The sequence below is a fragment of the Marmota marmota genome, unplaced genomic scaffold (genome assembly GCF_001458135.2).
Source record: "Marmota marmota marmota unplaced genomic scaffold, marMar, whole genome shotgun sequence".
In the NCBI taxonomy this organism is placed as follows: Eukaryota; Metazoa; Chordata; class Mammalia; order Rodentia; family Sciuridae; genus Marmota; species Marmota marmota.
Window position 1 is genome coordinate 23,710,123 of NW_026000108.1, and position 16,825 is coordinate 23,726,947.

At 33.2% G+C, this 16,825-nt stretch overlaps 1 protein-coding gene across 1 annotated transcript in view; it reads left to right on the top strand.

Annotated features, from left to right (window-relative positions):
• The window catches only part of Pcdh7 (protocadherin 7), a 394,354-nt gene that overhangs the window by 232,566 nt on the left and 144,963 nt on the right, over window positions 1-16,825 (top strand). The window contains exon 3 of the mRNA XM_015482017.2: window positions 15,956-15,982. Within this exon, the coding sequence (XP_015337503.2) occupies window positions 15,956-15,982 (27 nt within the window). The remainder of the gene's footprint in view (window positions 1-15,955; window positions 15,983-16,825) is intronic.

The window sequence follows — 16,825 nt, forward strand, 5'->3', positions numbered from 1 at the left end:
ATCAGAAGAACCTTAAGAAAGGACTAGCAGAGGTTATATTCAGGTTTCTTAATCTGAGAAAACAAAACAAAACAATAACTCCATGTAGACTGAAACCAAGGCTCCAATTACTCTGTGAATTCTGGCAGTAAAGCAATAGGAAAATAACCCCGAACACCTGCTGTGTGTTTATGAAATCAAGTTCGGGCAGGATTATTTCTCTAAAATTTTCCAAGTAATTGTGACTCAATAATTCTGGCTTTATTAGTAACTACTGCAAATTTGATCAGTATTTCTTAAAATGAAGTCCTAAGACCATTTACATCAGGATCATCTGTTACAATTGCAGTTCTGTGGACCCACAAAACTTTAATTTTGGGGATTACTGGGGTTGTAATCAGGAGTGCTTGCCCACTGAGTCACATCCCCAGCTCTTTTTTGTATTTTTATCTAGAGACAGGGTCTCACTCTGTTGCTTAGCGCTTCACTTTTGTGAGGCTAGCTTTGAACTCCCGATCCTCCTGCCTCAGCCTTCCAAGCTGCTGGGATTACTGGCTCCCCCAAAACATTTGATCAAAAAATCCACCAATCTCTCTTTCTCTCTTCCCCTCCCGTTTAAATAATAAACCTCTTGACAGAAATGCACCATAAGTGGTGCATTTTAGGCCAGTTGTCTCCTTTCTAGCAGAGGCCTGTAGTAGCCACATCAACCATGAACACTTCATAAAAAGATCATCCATGATTCAAATGATCAACTACAAAGCTCATCTGAACAGTAAAATATTGAGATGGTTTTATTTATAATTTGTTTAATATTTACAGAAAATCTAATATGCCCCAGACACTCTGATAAGAGATGTTATTCATATCACTTTTTTTAAGATAAAAGGGAAAATATTTTATAATTAAAATAATTTGCTCTTTAAATGTCAGAATTCTTATTATGGGTGAAGAGTGTGCCAATTTTTCCTAGTCTAATACCAATATTTCATTTTCAGTTGTTAAATTTTGTCAGTTATTATGATAATTTAACACAGTGTAGCTTTTGGGATGGGCCAATCAGCTAATATTACTATTTTTTAAAAGTATTTTCTGTATCTTTACATGTAGAATTTCTACCCCCACAGAGGTAATTCTTCCCTACAGTTAAATAAAGATTATAAAAGGTGAGCAGGGAGCTGTGATTCATGCCTGTTATTCCAGCAGCTTGAGAGGCTGAGGCAAGAGTATCGCAAGTTCAAAGCCAGCCTCAGCAAAAGCGAGGTGCTAAGCAACTCATTGAGACCCTGTCTCTAAATAAAATACAAAATATGACTGGGGATGTGGTTCAGTGATCAAATGCCCCTGAGTTTAATCCCCAGTGTCCAAAAAAAAAAAAAGTGAACATTGAACATGGTAGAAGCTACTGTCACCTAGATAAAATAATTGAATAATATGACATAGGATCTTTTTCAAAACTGAAATATAAAGTCCATTTCTGGTGGAGGTGTATTAAACAAACCTTCCAAGGAGCATAGGCTCTTACAAAGGATGAGGTAATCAAGAGTATAATAATTCCTAACCTATTTTAAGGTAATTGTCCTCTACAACACAAACAAATTATCTCTAAAACTTAGTTCCATTTCATAGATCTTATTTTGCTTATAAAACCACTGACCTCACCCACATCATCCCACATTGCAAGTTTCATATCTTGTAACATGACATATAATTATTAAGCACTCAGACCCATTCATCCCAACTGTGCCCCACCCCACTCCAGCCCACACAGATGGACTCACTTGAGAGCATAAATTCACACCCATCTTCAAAAAAAGTTGGAAGCACATCTACCACCATCTTCCTTGTCATTGCAATTGCCTCTTTTCAGTATAGACACTTTCATTCTTACAAATATTTCCTACATACTTTCTAGATGAGGAATGAATGTTCAGTGTTACTAAGAGATATGAAAAACATGATAAATATCTTTTCTGACCTCTCAGAGATGACATTCAGAAATAAGACATTCAGAAGAAAATTCCCTAAAGTGTTTCAGAATAAGATCTCGGGCACAGATTAAAATACTAATAAATTTGCCATTAAGTGTACAAGAGTGTGGTGGAGAACAAACATGACAATTACAAAAGATTTTGGGAGGGGAGACAAATTAAGGAAGAGCCCTCCAAATTTAACAGATGGAGGGGGGAAGGAAAAATACTCAAAGACAGAGGAAGGAAACAGCATGAGCATTTTGGGAACTGCTTTTACTATGCTTGGGAAGAGAGAGGAAATTGGTGTGAGACTGGGGAGAATACTATGTGGGAGCGGAGTTTGGATAAGTGTATTAGAACCAAATGATGGCATCCCTTGATGGTCACACCAGGAGCTATAACAGAGTGTGATGAGACACTTCAGTTCTTGAATCAAAGACTTCCTTATTGGAATTTAGGCAGTACTTCTTTTAAAAGGAGGAGTAATTGAGGTTTGGAAAAGAGGACACAACCTAAATTGTATGTCTGAATGGGTGAAAAACAGGGAGGATAGTGGTGTTAGTGGCAGCAGGCAGTGGGTAGAAAGAGGAAAATTGGGATAAAACCCCACTGGTGGCAAGATGTACCAGGAATGCTGAGTTGTAGAGGTCACGGTCTTCAAATTCTTTCTTTTGTATCCCTCAGCTTTTTTAAAAAACTCAGTGTAGATTCCAGTGTATCCTGTGTGTGCTTGTGGGTGGAAGCTTTATTACTTTCTATTATAATAGATCTCAATTTGGCCTTGAAAAAAATTACTCAAATGGATAGAGTTAATTTCCTTCTAGAAAAATAAAACCTAAAATTTTCTGGAAATTAGATTGTTGCAGTTTTTCTTTTCTTTTTTCTTTTTTTAATGTATATATTAGTTCCTTTCTTTGATCTCTAGATATAATTCCTTGGGTGATGTGGGGAGGAAAACAATACAGAAATTTTATACAAAGAGAATAATTCTCCACTAAATATGAGAACTATGGAAACTTAAAAAAAAAATCTCCAGGCACGCTTCATTTCATAACCGAAAGTCAGATACTTAATGAATTAAATTGGATAATAGAGATTTGCTTTTGCCACACAAGCCTCCCATTTTTCTTGGTAATGATAAGAAATAGTGGAAGCTGTCATGGGACTTGACTAACTAGAAACTACCAGTTGTGTGTTGGCTAAGTAAAAAGATTAATCATTCCCTCAAGCTAATTTCTGATAATTAACCAAAATATCCAGGAGTGCCAAGACAAATTAAGCATATAAGGTAGTATTTTATAACCTCCTTTGGAAACAATATTTCCACTCAGTATTTTCTATTGTCTGGCTGCACTTAATGTAAATATCCAGTCAAAAAATTCTGGAGTATAAGACTTTCACTAATGGTTTAAGGGGGCTATTTTAAAGGAGGTAGTCCTGGGGTGAAAGGAGGCAAGTTGGAAGGAATTAGTAACAGAGAAGAAAAGTTCATTTATGTAGTTGGCTCCTGTTTCTCTCACAGACTTCCTTATTCTTTGCAACCTAAATTAGGCACATAAGTTGCAACTCTCTGGAAAGGACTGTCAGGGCAAGGAGGCTGCCATGCTCTGGATTTCTGGCACATGATTGGTTCACTGACTTTAAAGCTGTGACTAGAGTGATTCCCAGTAGAGATTTCAGAGATTTCTAATTTAGAGAAAGAGAGAGAGCAGTATTGTAGGAATCCATCATGGAGCTTCTTTTCATATTCGTTCATTCTCTCTCTCTCTCTCTCTCTCTCTCTCTCTCTGTGTGTGTGTGTGTGTGTGTGTGTGTGTGTGTGTGTGTGTATGTGTGTGTAGAGTACCTCCTACCAGGAACCTAGGGAAGTTTCTTAACAATGATTGCCTGAAACCACCCATAGGTTGCTTTATAAAAAGCCACGAAGATTCTCAGAGGATATATCACTCTGGAAAGATCTAAAAATGAGTAATCGCAACTAATATTGTATCTCCACAATCATCAGAATCCTTTTTCTCCTTCATTGCTAATATACTAGAGTCACTTCCTTTACACACACAAAATCATCATTACAAAGAACCCTGCTTCTCTCAGGCTTTTCTTCAACCTAGGGAAGACTACTAAGTATTTAAATGATTGACAGCAGGCATTCCTCACAGCCATTACCTGCACTGGTTTTGTTTTAAGGTACTTCTATCTTAAAAAGAATCACAGTATTAGTTTTCCCAATTTTACTTAAGTTATATTAATCAATTGATGGTTATTTATTCGCTTATTTCTTAATTTATGTTTAGCTCCTGAACACATTCCATACTCTGATAGTAGCCTAGAAATGGCTCCTTCTTTTGTTAGACTTGTGGGGGAAAATGCCCTTAGTCCTGAAACTGTAGTTATTTGCCTACTGTCAGTGAATGTTAAAGCTGCCTCCTCCCTCTCCTTCCTCCCTGTGGTGTGTTAAACCAGATAGGAATGCCAAAGTCCCCCAGGCAGTCTTTGGTCTCTAACCTCAACCCCCCACAGCATTTCCATTATGTCCTTCAATCCCTTTCAGTCCTGGTAAATCCCTGCCTCCTCAGGTGAGCATTTGTCTTACTTTGAAAGAATTTCCAGCTTTCATTATGTGGTTATTCATAAATGTCTGCCTGCTACTCCACAATTAGGATTTCTCTGGTTAAAAAAAAATGCAAATCAAAATCCAAGTGGGCTTTAATATCTGAAGTCTCCAAAAATGAATCGCTAAAATCAGAAACTGATTTGAAGTAACTCCAGGAGGTTTTATATCTACTTTCAACATAAAATGCTTTTTAAAAGAAGTCAGTAAACACGATAGTATGAAACTATATTTGGTTGCCACTGACAAGGTTTTATGGCTTAATCTGATTCCTGTTAGGATTTAGAGCAAAAGTCTTTGTTAAATAAAAGTAAACAATTATACTGCTTGATATTCAAGGCCAAAAAGTGAGGATTATTTTGTTTCATTAAAAGTAATCAGTAGCTTATCTGGAAACTGTATATCTAGTAAACATTTACCAAGTTCACTAATAGCAAGTGATAGCAAGTTATTTAAATCTGTGCTGTGCTTATTTGTAAATAATTATTCTCATTGAAAATGTATGATTATTTTAGTAAGTGGATACATTTTAAAGACTTCAATACACATTAAAATAGAATATCAACAAATAAGCACACATTTATAATGTCTTTTTTTGAAAGTCTTCTGTATACAACAATTACGAGAAATATCTTAGTTATATTCAGTTCCATCTTCTTATTTGGAAGAATTAAAATTAGCATCTATGTAGGCTGCCCTTGGTAGTTTCTCTTTTGACACCTTGGTATTCCTAATTATAATTTTTATAAAAGCCATACTTAAATGCACTTCTTGCTGTCTTCTTTCTTTCCTTTGATCTGCTCCCCCAGATAATTCAGCCATTGCTGTCTGTGGAGTGCTCTACCAAGCGTTTTGAAGTCAAGGCAGGAATAGTCTCACTGATCAATGGAAAACTTTCTTTGAAAGGCAAAATAAAATTTTTCATTTTTCTTCTTCTTTCTTCTTTCCTTTCCTCCCTTATTCCCATTCATAGGGACAAATTTGACCTGTGTTTTTTCAAAGTTTGGAATATTGTGATATGTTAAGAAATTTGATCAGTGCACAATTTTAAGGACTACACTTACTGTTCTCTGAAATTATGTCCAGGTTCCACATCAGGAATTCCATTACTGATTCTGTGCTTTCCTCTTTAGAGAGAGAACCATGAAGTTTTCCAGTTTGACTTGGGCTGTTCATTATGCAGTCTAAGTTTCCACCTTCTAACTCCTGACTATCTTGGGCAGAAATGTTCTGATCAAGTTTAAAAAAAAAAATGTTTTAAGAACTACAATTGTCTTCTCCTGTGTTAGCCACTTTAAAGTGGAAGTCACTTGGTTCTTAGCACAGCAGAGAGCACTGCCCATCTACTGATGTACACAGGCATGCACTTGATTTTCATATATGACCTAGACTTTCAAACTGGTTGTCTTTCTCCTATGTTCTGAATTTGTTTTGATGGTTGCCCATATTAATGAGTATCACTCAGAAGGACATTGAAATATCACATTGAACTAAAAATTATATGTATGGCCCAATTAATGGAGAAATAGTCTGTTAAAAATCTGACTTCATAGGGTTTTGTAGGGTTACATAAGAAAATGTCTTATGAGCTAACCAGGACTGATTACCATCCTGGATTATGTTTTTAATCCGTATCTTTGCCTCCAGAATGTTGTGTACCTTGGATCCCAGATTTTCCCTTTCTGAGCCTTAATTTCCTCATGTGACATTTGATGATTACATAAGCTACTGATTATTTTGAAAATACTTTTCCACACTCAAATTTCGTTTTAAAGAATTGTTTCTACCCTCAAACAGGAGAATCATAGCACTCTGTTCAATAGCTTGCAGTTCCCTGCTCTCAGAAGAACAAAAGTGTGCGTGTGTGTGTGAAAATATTTACACATCAAGATGTGCTATGATTTAGTGAGAAAGTATTGATTTGTCCTACATATACATATGTTCAAATCTTACTTGAATCATATGATCTCAGGCAAGTTATTTAAACTTTCTGGATTTGGATTTCATCATTCACACACACACACACACACACACACACACACACACAAAAGGGATAATAATAATTTTAAAGTTATTGTGAGTCCTAAAACAGCTATTCCATTATCTGGCAAAATTTGGATTCATTGAATATTTTCTCTTTTCTAATAATTCTTTTATTTTAGCAATGTCTGCAATAACATGCATTAATAACTAATTAATATATTACAAGTGAATGTTGAAAATTCAAGATAATTTCCCGCTTTGGTAAATAATAAAACCTCAGCTTTCATTGAAGTTCAATAAAGGAAAGATAATGAAAAGCCAGTCTTGAATAGGGAGAGAGAAATTAATTGTTATCTCTACTATGAATAAAAACAGTTTTATTTTAAAATAAAGCCACAAAGAAACCATGTCTCATATTTGGGACTCTTCAAGTTGATAATGGTTTTCACAGGTAAGGAAAGATCAGTGAATCATCAGGTAGCTGAATGAATGATCCCTTAAAAATTATGTTGGTACTACCTAAAATTGAAGCTGAACCTCTGACTGATAATTTGTTTAATCCTTTTGCCAAATAAGGAAATGTAAAAGATGAGAATAGACAATGAGATGATCAATATTACAAGCTTCAACAGTGATAGACTACCTGAACCAGACATAAAAAAATGACTTGAATTTTTAAAAATATAATCTGATAATAGAAAATGTATTCTCTTGCAAATCACAGCAGGAATTTCTGTCACTCCCAAACATTGTTCTCCTGCATGCTAATATGACAGGTAATATCATGTGATCTGAAAATCCAGTCTTGTTTTATTATCACTGCCTACTAGTGTTACTTATTGTTTCACCTAGATGTTTTTTGATTTCCAATTATATAGAAAGGCCCTCCAAATCAGGGATGATATCTTTAGTATTTTATCTCTCCCAATGACCCAAGCATGCATAAAATGAATTTTATTCTTTAATATTTGTTGGACCTGTTTTTTTCAGTAGTTAATGCACATTCTACAAAGGCTCCTTAATCCATTATTTTCTAGCATGTTTTTATTCATAACCCCCTGCCTAATGCTGTTTATTTTCCTATTCACTGATAAGGCATCATAGCTCCCACCCTGAGAATATTTTGGGACATTGCTTATTGTAAAACAGAATTATTGTTCAGTAGTTTTAATTGTCTAACTGTATCCTAGTTTCATTCCACTTGTTAGAATGACAATGTTAATAGTTTTGGAAAATGAGGAACCTTCTGATTTCTTCATTCCCTTATGTAGAAGTGAAGATGCATCTTGCTTGAAGATACACTAGCATTGAAAGAATCATTTTGCACCTTCCAAGTCTCACATAGAATAACATTAGGCATAGAAGTTTCCAATATAACAGTCTACACTAGAATTTCTTGGTAATAAAACACGTTTTCCCAAATATTAGACTAGTAATTCAAAAATCACAATAATCTACAATTCATTACCTCATTATTGAAACTAAGATGTTATATATAATTCAGACTCTTTTTGGCAAAGAATATATTAATTGTTAGAAAAAGCATACTATTAACTTTCATGCTTAACACACTTTAGTCCAAGCAATAGATACTATTAGACATAAAATGCAACCAAATATGAGTATTGAGTATTATGCATAAGCAAGAAAACCAAAGTTTTGAAAAGAAAAATAAATAAATACCATTCAAATACATAAGATTCATTCATTGTTGATTAAAAGTCACCTTCTAATATCTATATTTGAAATTACTTTTTTATTCTCAAAAATTGTCTCAAAGTTTAAATAATTCCTAAATTTTTAAAAGGAGAATCCATTTTGATTGAGTATATGTGGAAAAACATAAATTTCTATCAGAATATGAATTTATTTTTGTTTCTGTATACTTATTTGTTTTTAATCATGAAAGATTAAAAGCAAATTAGAACAAGAATGGTTGAGACAAATTAACCTTTCCCTCTTATCTCAGCTTCCTTCCTATAGTAGACTGTTAATGCCATCATCAACAACAAAAATCAATACTGTATTTGTGAAGCATTTTAATGTCACCAGAAAGTGTTGTTTCATTTGAAGGCTTTATCAAGTTTATTGATAGTAGATTATTGCTGGGAAACATATTTCATATTTGGATGCCTAGATTTTATGACAGATTTAGTTATAAGGGAAATGAATTTGATGGATAATATAAGAAGAGTTGAGATGCTTAAAAAATTCTACAACTTTTCCTAAGATTACTCTCTCACATTGAACTATCTAGTGCTGTGCCATCTAAGGTTGAAGCAAATATTTTATTAGAAATCAAATTTAGACAATAAAAAGCCATGGTCTATCAATGAATAAAATATAAGACCTTCACAGATCCCTTTTAAAATTAATAGAACATATCAGTTTGAGTAGTATATTACAGTATCTAAGAATAATAAAGGGTTCATTATTCACCCTTCTTGTTAACCTTGCCCCTTTATGTGAATTTTCAAGTCAGTGTGGATCTGATATGAAAATGTTTTGTGTTATATATCCGTTTCTCTCATTCTTTTTTTGCTCTTTTTTCCCCTTAATGCCCAGTATAGAGACTAAGAATTCATAAATTTTGCACTTTAGAACACCATTCACCTTCATGGGCCAGGCTTTATTCTATTTCTGTTGGTACATGGACTCTATTAGAAGGGAATTATAGGTAGACAGGCAAGAATATTAAGTTGATCTATTGTACAACATGGCGACTGTACTTAATGACAATATGCTGTATTCTTGAAAATCATCAAGAGAGTAGATTTGAAGTATTCTCACCACACAAAGTGTTAATAAATATGTGAGGTAACTCATATGATCAGTAGTGCATTTGAGCCATCCTACATTGTGTACTTACTTCAAAACATCATGCTGTACATGAAAAATATGTAGAATTTTTGCATTTCAATTAAAAGCAAGTTAATTACAAAAAGGAGAATTGCAGGTACAAAGGGAAGTGTGATGAGAAAGAAAGAGTTGCTGGAGGAGCATTTTCTAGTACTTTGTCTCTCAAGCATTATTTCTCCTTGAGGAATCATCACAAGCATTTTCAACAAACTCTCTCATCCACAGCCTCTCTAGCAGTTTCCGTAACTTCTTTATTTATTCTACTTTTCTTGGCTGGTGCACTCATGCTCTAAGTTTTTGTCTTAAGAAGCCTCACTATTTTTTCCATCATGAGAAAATAGTACTGCTATCTGAGCAAGTCACCAAGGTTTGGCTTCATCTTCATAACAAGGTTATCATCTCTTCACACCCACTTCATTTGGGTATTTCACTTCATATTTCTTCCTTTACAAAGTAAACTAACAAAACAAGACTTTATCCTTGGAGCAATACATGTATGACCAGCTACCTTACATATAAAATAATTCAGAGGATTTCAGAATTCCTGGGGTCGTTTTTTTGAACACTTTACTGATCTTGCCCATATTTAACAGCACCCTCTCTTTCCACTGTTCTCCCTGTGTTATCTCTTCTAGTGTCCTTCACCTCTCCAGGATAAGAGAAATGCTTTAACCTATTTCTCATATTACCAAGAAACAGTATTGCAGAGTTGAATAATAATTATAAAGTTTTGTATTGTTGATGATTTTCTTTTTTTATTAGAGCTTTTTGGTTATACATAGTATTTGGGTTCATCCTGACAAACTCAAACATGCATGGAAATTGATTTCAGTTTATGTTCCCCCTTTTCTTCTACCCCCATTTTGTATTATTGATTTTAAAAGGGTATAAAGACTTGAAGGGAAAATATTTCATTGTTTTAGTCATAAATATTAATTACAATTGGCATCTGCAGATATATGAAATATTCTTTCTGCAAAATTCAACTTATCAAATATAAAGAAGTAATTGACAATGTTATAACTCTTATCCAGACTTCTTTTGCCTTTTTCTAGGATCAAGGGAAGTGCTTCGGGGCTCCATTTGTAGTTTAGCTCTCGTCTCTACTTCAACCTAAGCAAGTTGGAATTACATTGGCCAAATAATTTAGAAAAAAAATATTATTCAAGTTTTCTCTCTTTCTCCTCTCTCTTACCTTATATCTTTTTTTTAAGAGAGAGAGAGAGAGAGAGAGAGAGAGAGGGGAGAGAGAGAGAGAATTTTAATATTTATTTTTGGTTTTTCGGCGGACACAACATCTTTGTATGTGGTGCTGAGGATTGAACCCTGGCCGCACGCATGCCAGGCTAGCCTGCTACCGCTTGAGCCACTTCCCCAGCCCCTTACCTTATATCTTAATGCATACATATATTTTCATCTATGTAATTAAGACCTAGTTTTCTGTTTAATAGGAAAGGACAAAAGTAATAATATTCTAAAATATATTTACTATGAATAAATTTCTGCTATTCTTTAGACCAAGATGGAATCTCAAGATATTTAAATGTGGGGATAGCTTGTGGTAAAGTGAGCGCATGGCCAGCATCTAACTTTCAAATCAGATATGCTACTTGTTTAATAAAGAGGTAACTTAGAAAATGTCAAAGGAAAAAAAAAGTTCTCTGCTTTCACTGATTGCAGTCCAAAATCTTCACTAAATTTGTATTTTACAAATAAAAGTAAAACAACTATTACCAGAATTGAATCTTTAAAAATCTATACAACAGGAAATATTCATATTCAGTTTTCATATTCAAATGAAAATAGTGTAGCTTTATTTTGTATAATCATTGATAGCTTTATTTTCATCAAATTTCATTGCATGCAGTGTTCGAGAGATTTCTTAACCCCTAAAATGTTAACATATTTTTGTTTCTATATGTATGTGGCTTAGTATAAATCAAGTGGCAGTAATCAGTATGCATTTCTTGTAGAATGGAAACCTAAGTGACATTTTGAAATATTTTAATTGCATGTTCAGAAGTGCTAGTGGATATGCCAAAGTGAGAATAAGATCCCAAAACTAATTAATGTGGCTTCATTTATCAAGAGTACTAGAGCTGTTACAAATACTAATAATAGAATTGTAACAGTATATTTCTGTTTGTCTGTTGATACTCAGTACTGTCATAGTATATGCCCCACACCACTGAGTTGAAGAATGTCTTCATGGTTATTTAACAAAAAACATTTTACATTTCTCTGTAGTAAATTCTGAGACATCCAGAATTTGGCCTTCTTCATCTTTCACTAGTGTCCATAGTCCTGAGACTGGTTGATTTGAAAAAAAAAATAATAACTATGTTCATTGTTTATAGAATTAGAGAATTAAGAAATTCAGTAAAACAATTCTAAGTTCAAATACTAATAAGTTCAAATATGTAAAATACAAGAAAAATATATCAATGTTATGAAGGAGGTAAAAATGAACTGAGGGATGGTGTCAATATGTAGAGGTTAGTAATAATTTAATCAATAGAGACTATTCAGAAACAACAAAGGCTACAACATTATATTCTTGGATAATGGCCTCACCTTTCTTTCTTTTCTTGGAGATTTCTAAAATATTGGAGTGTATGTTTCACAATATTATGAGAACATATATAAAAAGCACTGAATTAAAAATTCTAGATTTGGTCTTGAATCTGACATTCCTTGGTAATTTTTTATTTTTATATAGCTTTATTCTTAGACCTTCAGTCTCTTATACATAAACATAAGGGATTTGGACTCACTAATATTATAGATCTTTTTGACTGGCTCTAGAATACCACGATTTTCTGATCATTAGCATAGGGTGATTAGTGCCTCAAGAAAAGAATAAAGTTGGAGTAAAACTTAAAATTTCCAACTGGAGCCAGGAGTAAATTGCCTGTAAACATGTAAACATGTAGTTCTAGAAATTTATTTCGAGTTCCTATGAGTCACCTGTATAGGCAAGCAGTTTTCTTCTTCTATGACAGCAAAATTTCTAGGATAAATCCAAAGGAGAACCCCGTGGTAATAAGGCAATACAGGTAGAATGTGGCAAATGCAAGTTAATTAAAACTGTCATTTCAGGGAGACAGAAAGGCAGCCATAGATTAATACAAACTCTTGAAGAGAAGTAGTCAACAAACTTGAGCAGCATTTGTTGTCAGGGGGTAACGGGGAGATTTGTAACACCATTCAAAGAAAGGAAAGGTATACTTGTGAACTGATTATGTGGATTTGCTTATAAACTTTACCTGTAAGTTTGCTTAGAGTCCTACTTTTGTAATTTAGCTTTTGTCTTTATTTCTATCTAAGACATCAAGTTGGGAGTTACATTGGCCAAATAACTCATAAGCTAATAAGCTTGATTTTGAAGAAACATGTCATAACCAAACATTTAATTACTGTGGCTTTTTAAAATGAAATCCTAGTCTTGTAGATGAATCATCTTGAAAAACAGTATAATAGTCACCTGGAATAAATAAAAGAATTGAGATAAATATATTTGCTTCTTTCCCAAAAATTGAGAAAAAGTCCACAAATTGAGTTGTTTTTTAAAAGCTGAAATTTTTCTTCTACTATTATGTTTTAGACATGTATGTTATAGGTTTTTAAAATTATTTTTTTGGACCTGCAATTGATTTCTCCTTGCATGATAAATGACAGCTACTGATTACATTAATATTCAGATCTCTGTCCTGTCTTCCCAAGAGGTCATTTTTAGTCTTTTTCTTTTTTAATTAGTCTTCTTTCTCCTGAGATTAGGATTACTTTTATCTAAAATAAAAAAGAGTTGTTAGCTATAAAGACCTTAAAGCACTCAAACAAAATAACCATTTCCACTCTAAATCATCAAATTATTTAAGTAATGTAGCAAATGTAAAAAGAGAAACTTGTGAGGAATGTATAATAAATCCTTGTTTTATTTGTTCCCCCCACAAAAATCATCTAATGGTCCTATAATATCATTATGAAGAAATGGTTGAGCAATGACAAAGGTGATCTGTGTACAGTTCAATATTTCTACCTAAAACTTAAAATTATTCTAACATTATCAGACTACACTTGAGAATATCCTCATATTTGGCATAATATTCTCCAATACATTATGCTATTTTACACCTTCAGAGAAACTGCAATTTCCATATAGGTAGGGTAGAGAAACTGGCCCTGTCCCCAGTCCATTCCTTTATGATTTTATGATGGAGAAAGCTAATCAATATTATGATTAGACTGTACTACAAAAAATCTTTCTCTTCTTCCACCCACAGGGAAATGGAAATAAACAAAGAGCAACAAAAACAAAACTCAGTTCAAGTCTAAGAACTAATTCATTAATAAGAGCATGCAACACTTATTTCTTTGCCTGCTCACCTTAGAATATCATACAATTAGTTTATAGATGATCTAAGGAGATTAGAAATAATCATCCATACTTATAGTATGCCACATTTCTATTGAAAGTATTTTTGCTTGTTTACCTATTCCTGATATCTTTTCTATGAGGGTTCCCAGATAATGCTCAAAAGCTTCCTAGTATAGAATTTAAATTAGATTATATGAACCTCATTTAATAGCTGTACAATGTGGTGAATGTTATTGATAGTATCTCTGGGAAACTTTGTCATTAGTAATAATTTAATTATGCTACATAATTTTAAGTCATGATAATGGCTTATAAAATAGCATTTTCTTTCTTTTCTAGATACTTACATAGGATCAAAAATAAATGAATATATTTAATTCTTACAGATAATTTCAGGAGTATTTTGAAGCTTGGTAGCGGCATAGAAACATTTTATTTTAAAGATTACTTGGAATATGAAACAACAAATAACACTAATGCATAGTCAGATACTAATGAGATCTAGGAAGTGCCTATTACGGCAATTCAAGAATGTGTGCCAAGGAGAAAAGCATCTCCTAGGTACATTAGGAAATATTTAATTTCTAGGAATTACATTATATTGCAAATGGTGGTGGTTCACTAAAATTACTGTCAGGATGAGACTAAGCTAAGGGTGAAACATAAATTATTTTAAAAGCCAGATTTGCATCTATGAAAACATGGAATTCCCTGGAAAGCACATAAATATGAGTTGCATAAAAATACCCATTCATAAAAATTGTGCATCACCCAGTTTGGCCATATGAATCACCACATGAGAAAGGGATATTAAACCATTAGCCATCATGGTAGGCAGATGGAAACTGCATGATAATAGCGTGTGATAAAAAATGAGGGATGCATTTTGTGGTAATCACATTATTTTGGCATGTTTATGCCCACAAATGTATCTATTCTAATTACCTACATGGTGAAATATTGAAAATAATTAGCATATTGTAATGTGTTAGATAGGTGGATATATGGGAGGATAGATAGAATTATCACCTACATATTCTTAGTTAATTATAAACAATTGTATACACTGTAATCTGAATCAAATTTAAACAGAGTTCTCAGTTTATGAGAAACCTAACATTTTCCATATGCACTGTCATATTCCATTATTTTCTAATATTCATATTTCATTAGCATTTAGTACACAGGCCTTGGGGGGGTTTTTGAAAAGAATTATAAATATATTCAATTTCTATATTTGTGAACAATTTATCATTTAAGTTACCATCAAGGCCTAGTTAGTTTGTGTAATACACTAAATTCATTTAAATCCCTCCTCTTTTACTTTTGATATGCAAATATTTTCACTTTGATGTTGTAGCAATACAAATTGAAGTTTGCAACATGAACTGCTAATGCTAATTTGATTACTTTTCTATTAGTGCTGAGTGCTACAAAATTAGCAAGAGATTGTTTAAAAAAAAATGAAACTGGGAATGGAAGAACTCTTTCTCTGCAGGCCCTCTGCAATGATGGTAGTATTAATGCATGTACATTAATGCTTGATGATTCTTATACAGCAATGACTAGAATTTTGAAGATAAACAATTCAAGACTTTTAGAAAACCTGATGGCTTGATTTCTTTATTTAAATTGCAATTCATCAGAGATCCTCACTCTACTTTTTTAACAGGTCAGAGTTCAAGTCTATTGAAAGTATTTCTTGCAGATGATTTAGAACACGATCTATTTTAAAAGCAGTAAAAATTGTTTAATATAGTAAGGAAAAGGTGCCAGATTTGAGAATTCAACACATTTTTGGTAGAAGTGGATCAAGCTTTAAAAAAAAAAAAAACTTGTTTCTTTGTTTTATTTGATAAAGTTGAAGAGATTTCTAATGGCAAGTATGATAGATATATGTGGTTGTAAATCAAACTATGATAGGTAGACCTGGAGGCTGTTAGAAAATGATTTCTCTCTCCCTTTTTAAAGTAGAAAATGAAACCTCACCAAGCATATATATCTCACGAATATGTAAGATTTCCCAGTGGTGGTGCTGCAGTAATACCTGCCACCTGTAGTGTGCCTGCAGCATGCATGCAGCTTGTCTGTGTATCGATGAAATGTCTGTGTAGTGTCTGTCTGTAATTTGCATTATGCCTGAAAGTCTCTATGCTCATTAACCTTTTACAGGTGCCGCACCATTCCAAGGAACTGCAGGTACTAAAAGAATGGGCAGTATTTAGACACCCTTAAGAGATAACCTCTTTCTTTACCTACCCTTGGGCAATGGAGGTCACTGCACTGTTAAAAGACTCAATGAGTGAGATACAAACAACCAACTGAGAAAGTGAACCAGGCTAGCTAATGACTGAATGAGGGCCATGCTGTACACTGCAAACTTATTGGTGATTACCTGACATCCTTCCCCAAATCATATCTTTCAAGTAAAAAGAAAGAGATGGAGAGAGGGAGAGAAATGAATCAATCATTATTCCTACGTCATAAAAAGTTTTTCCTCAAGATGTGACTAAAAATATGCATTGGAAGTTATTTCACATGTTGTTTATTTTTTGTAGTGTGCTCAATAGTATAGTTGATATCTGAAAATGTAATACAAAGGTCGACTAGATTAGAATGCTGATAAATAGAGATTAATAGTGGACCAAGGGATCATGAACAAAATTAATTACATTAAGGATTAGATATTGAATTTTATTTGTCTAATTCTTTTTACAGTTATAAAAAAAAATTTAATGTAATATAGTCAATTAAATAAGATCAAGCTTTTGGAATTTTACTTTAATAAAATTTTGAACCTAAGGAGAAAAACATAAGCAGTGATATGGTCTCAAAAAAGTGGGGCAATGTGTGTATATGTGTATCTGTAAATATATCTACCTATCTATCATCCTGAAATTCCAGAATATATATGTCCTTAAATTCCATATGTAAGGAAAAATGAAAGATTCTCACTCTTTTTAGTTAATTCCTCCAAATAGTTTTTTTCCTTTTGCAAAAAGTCACATTAGTTTACATATACATACATTCCCCTCCCTCCCT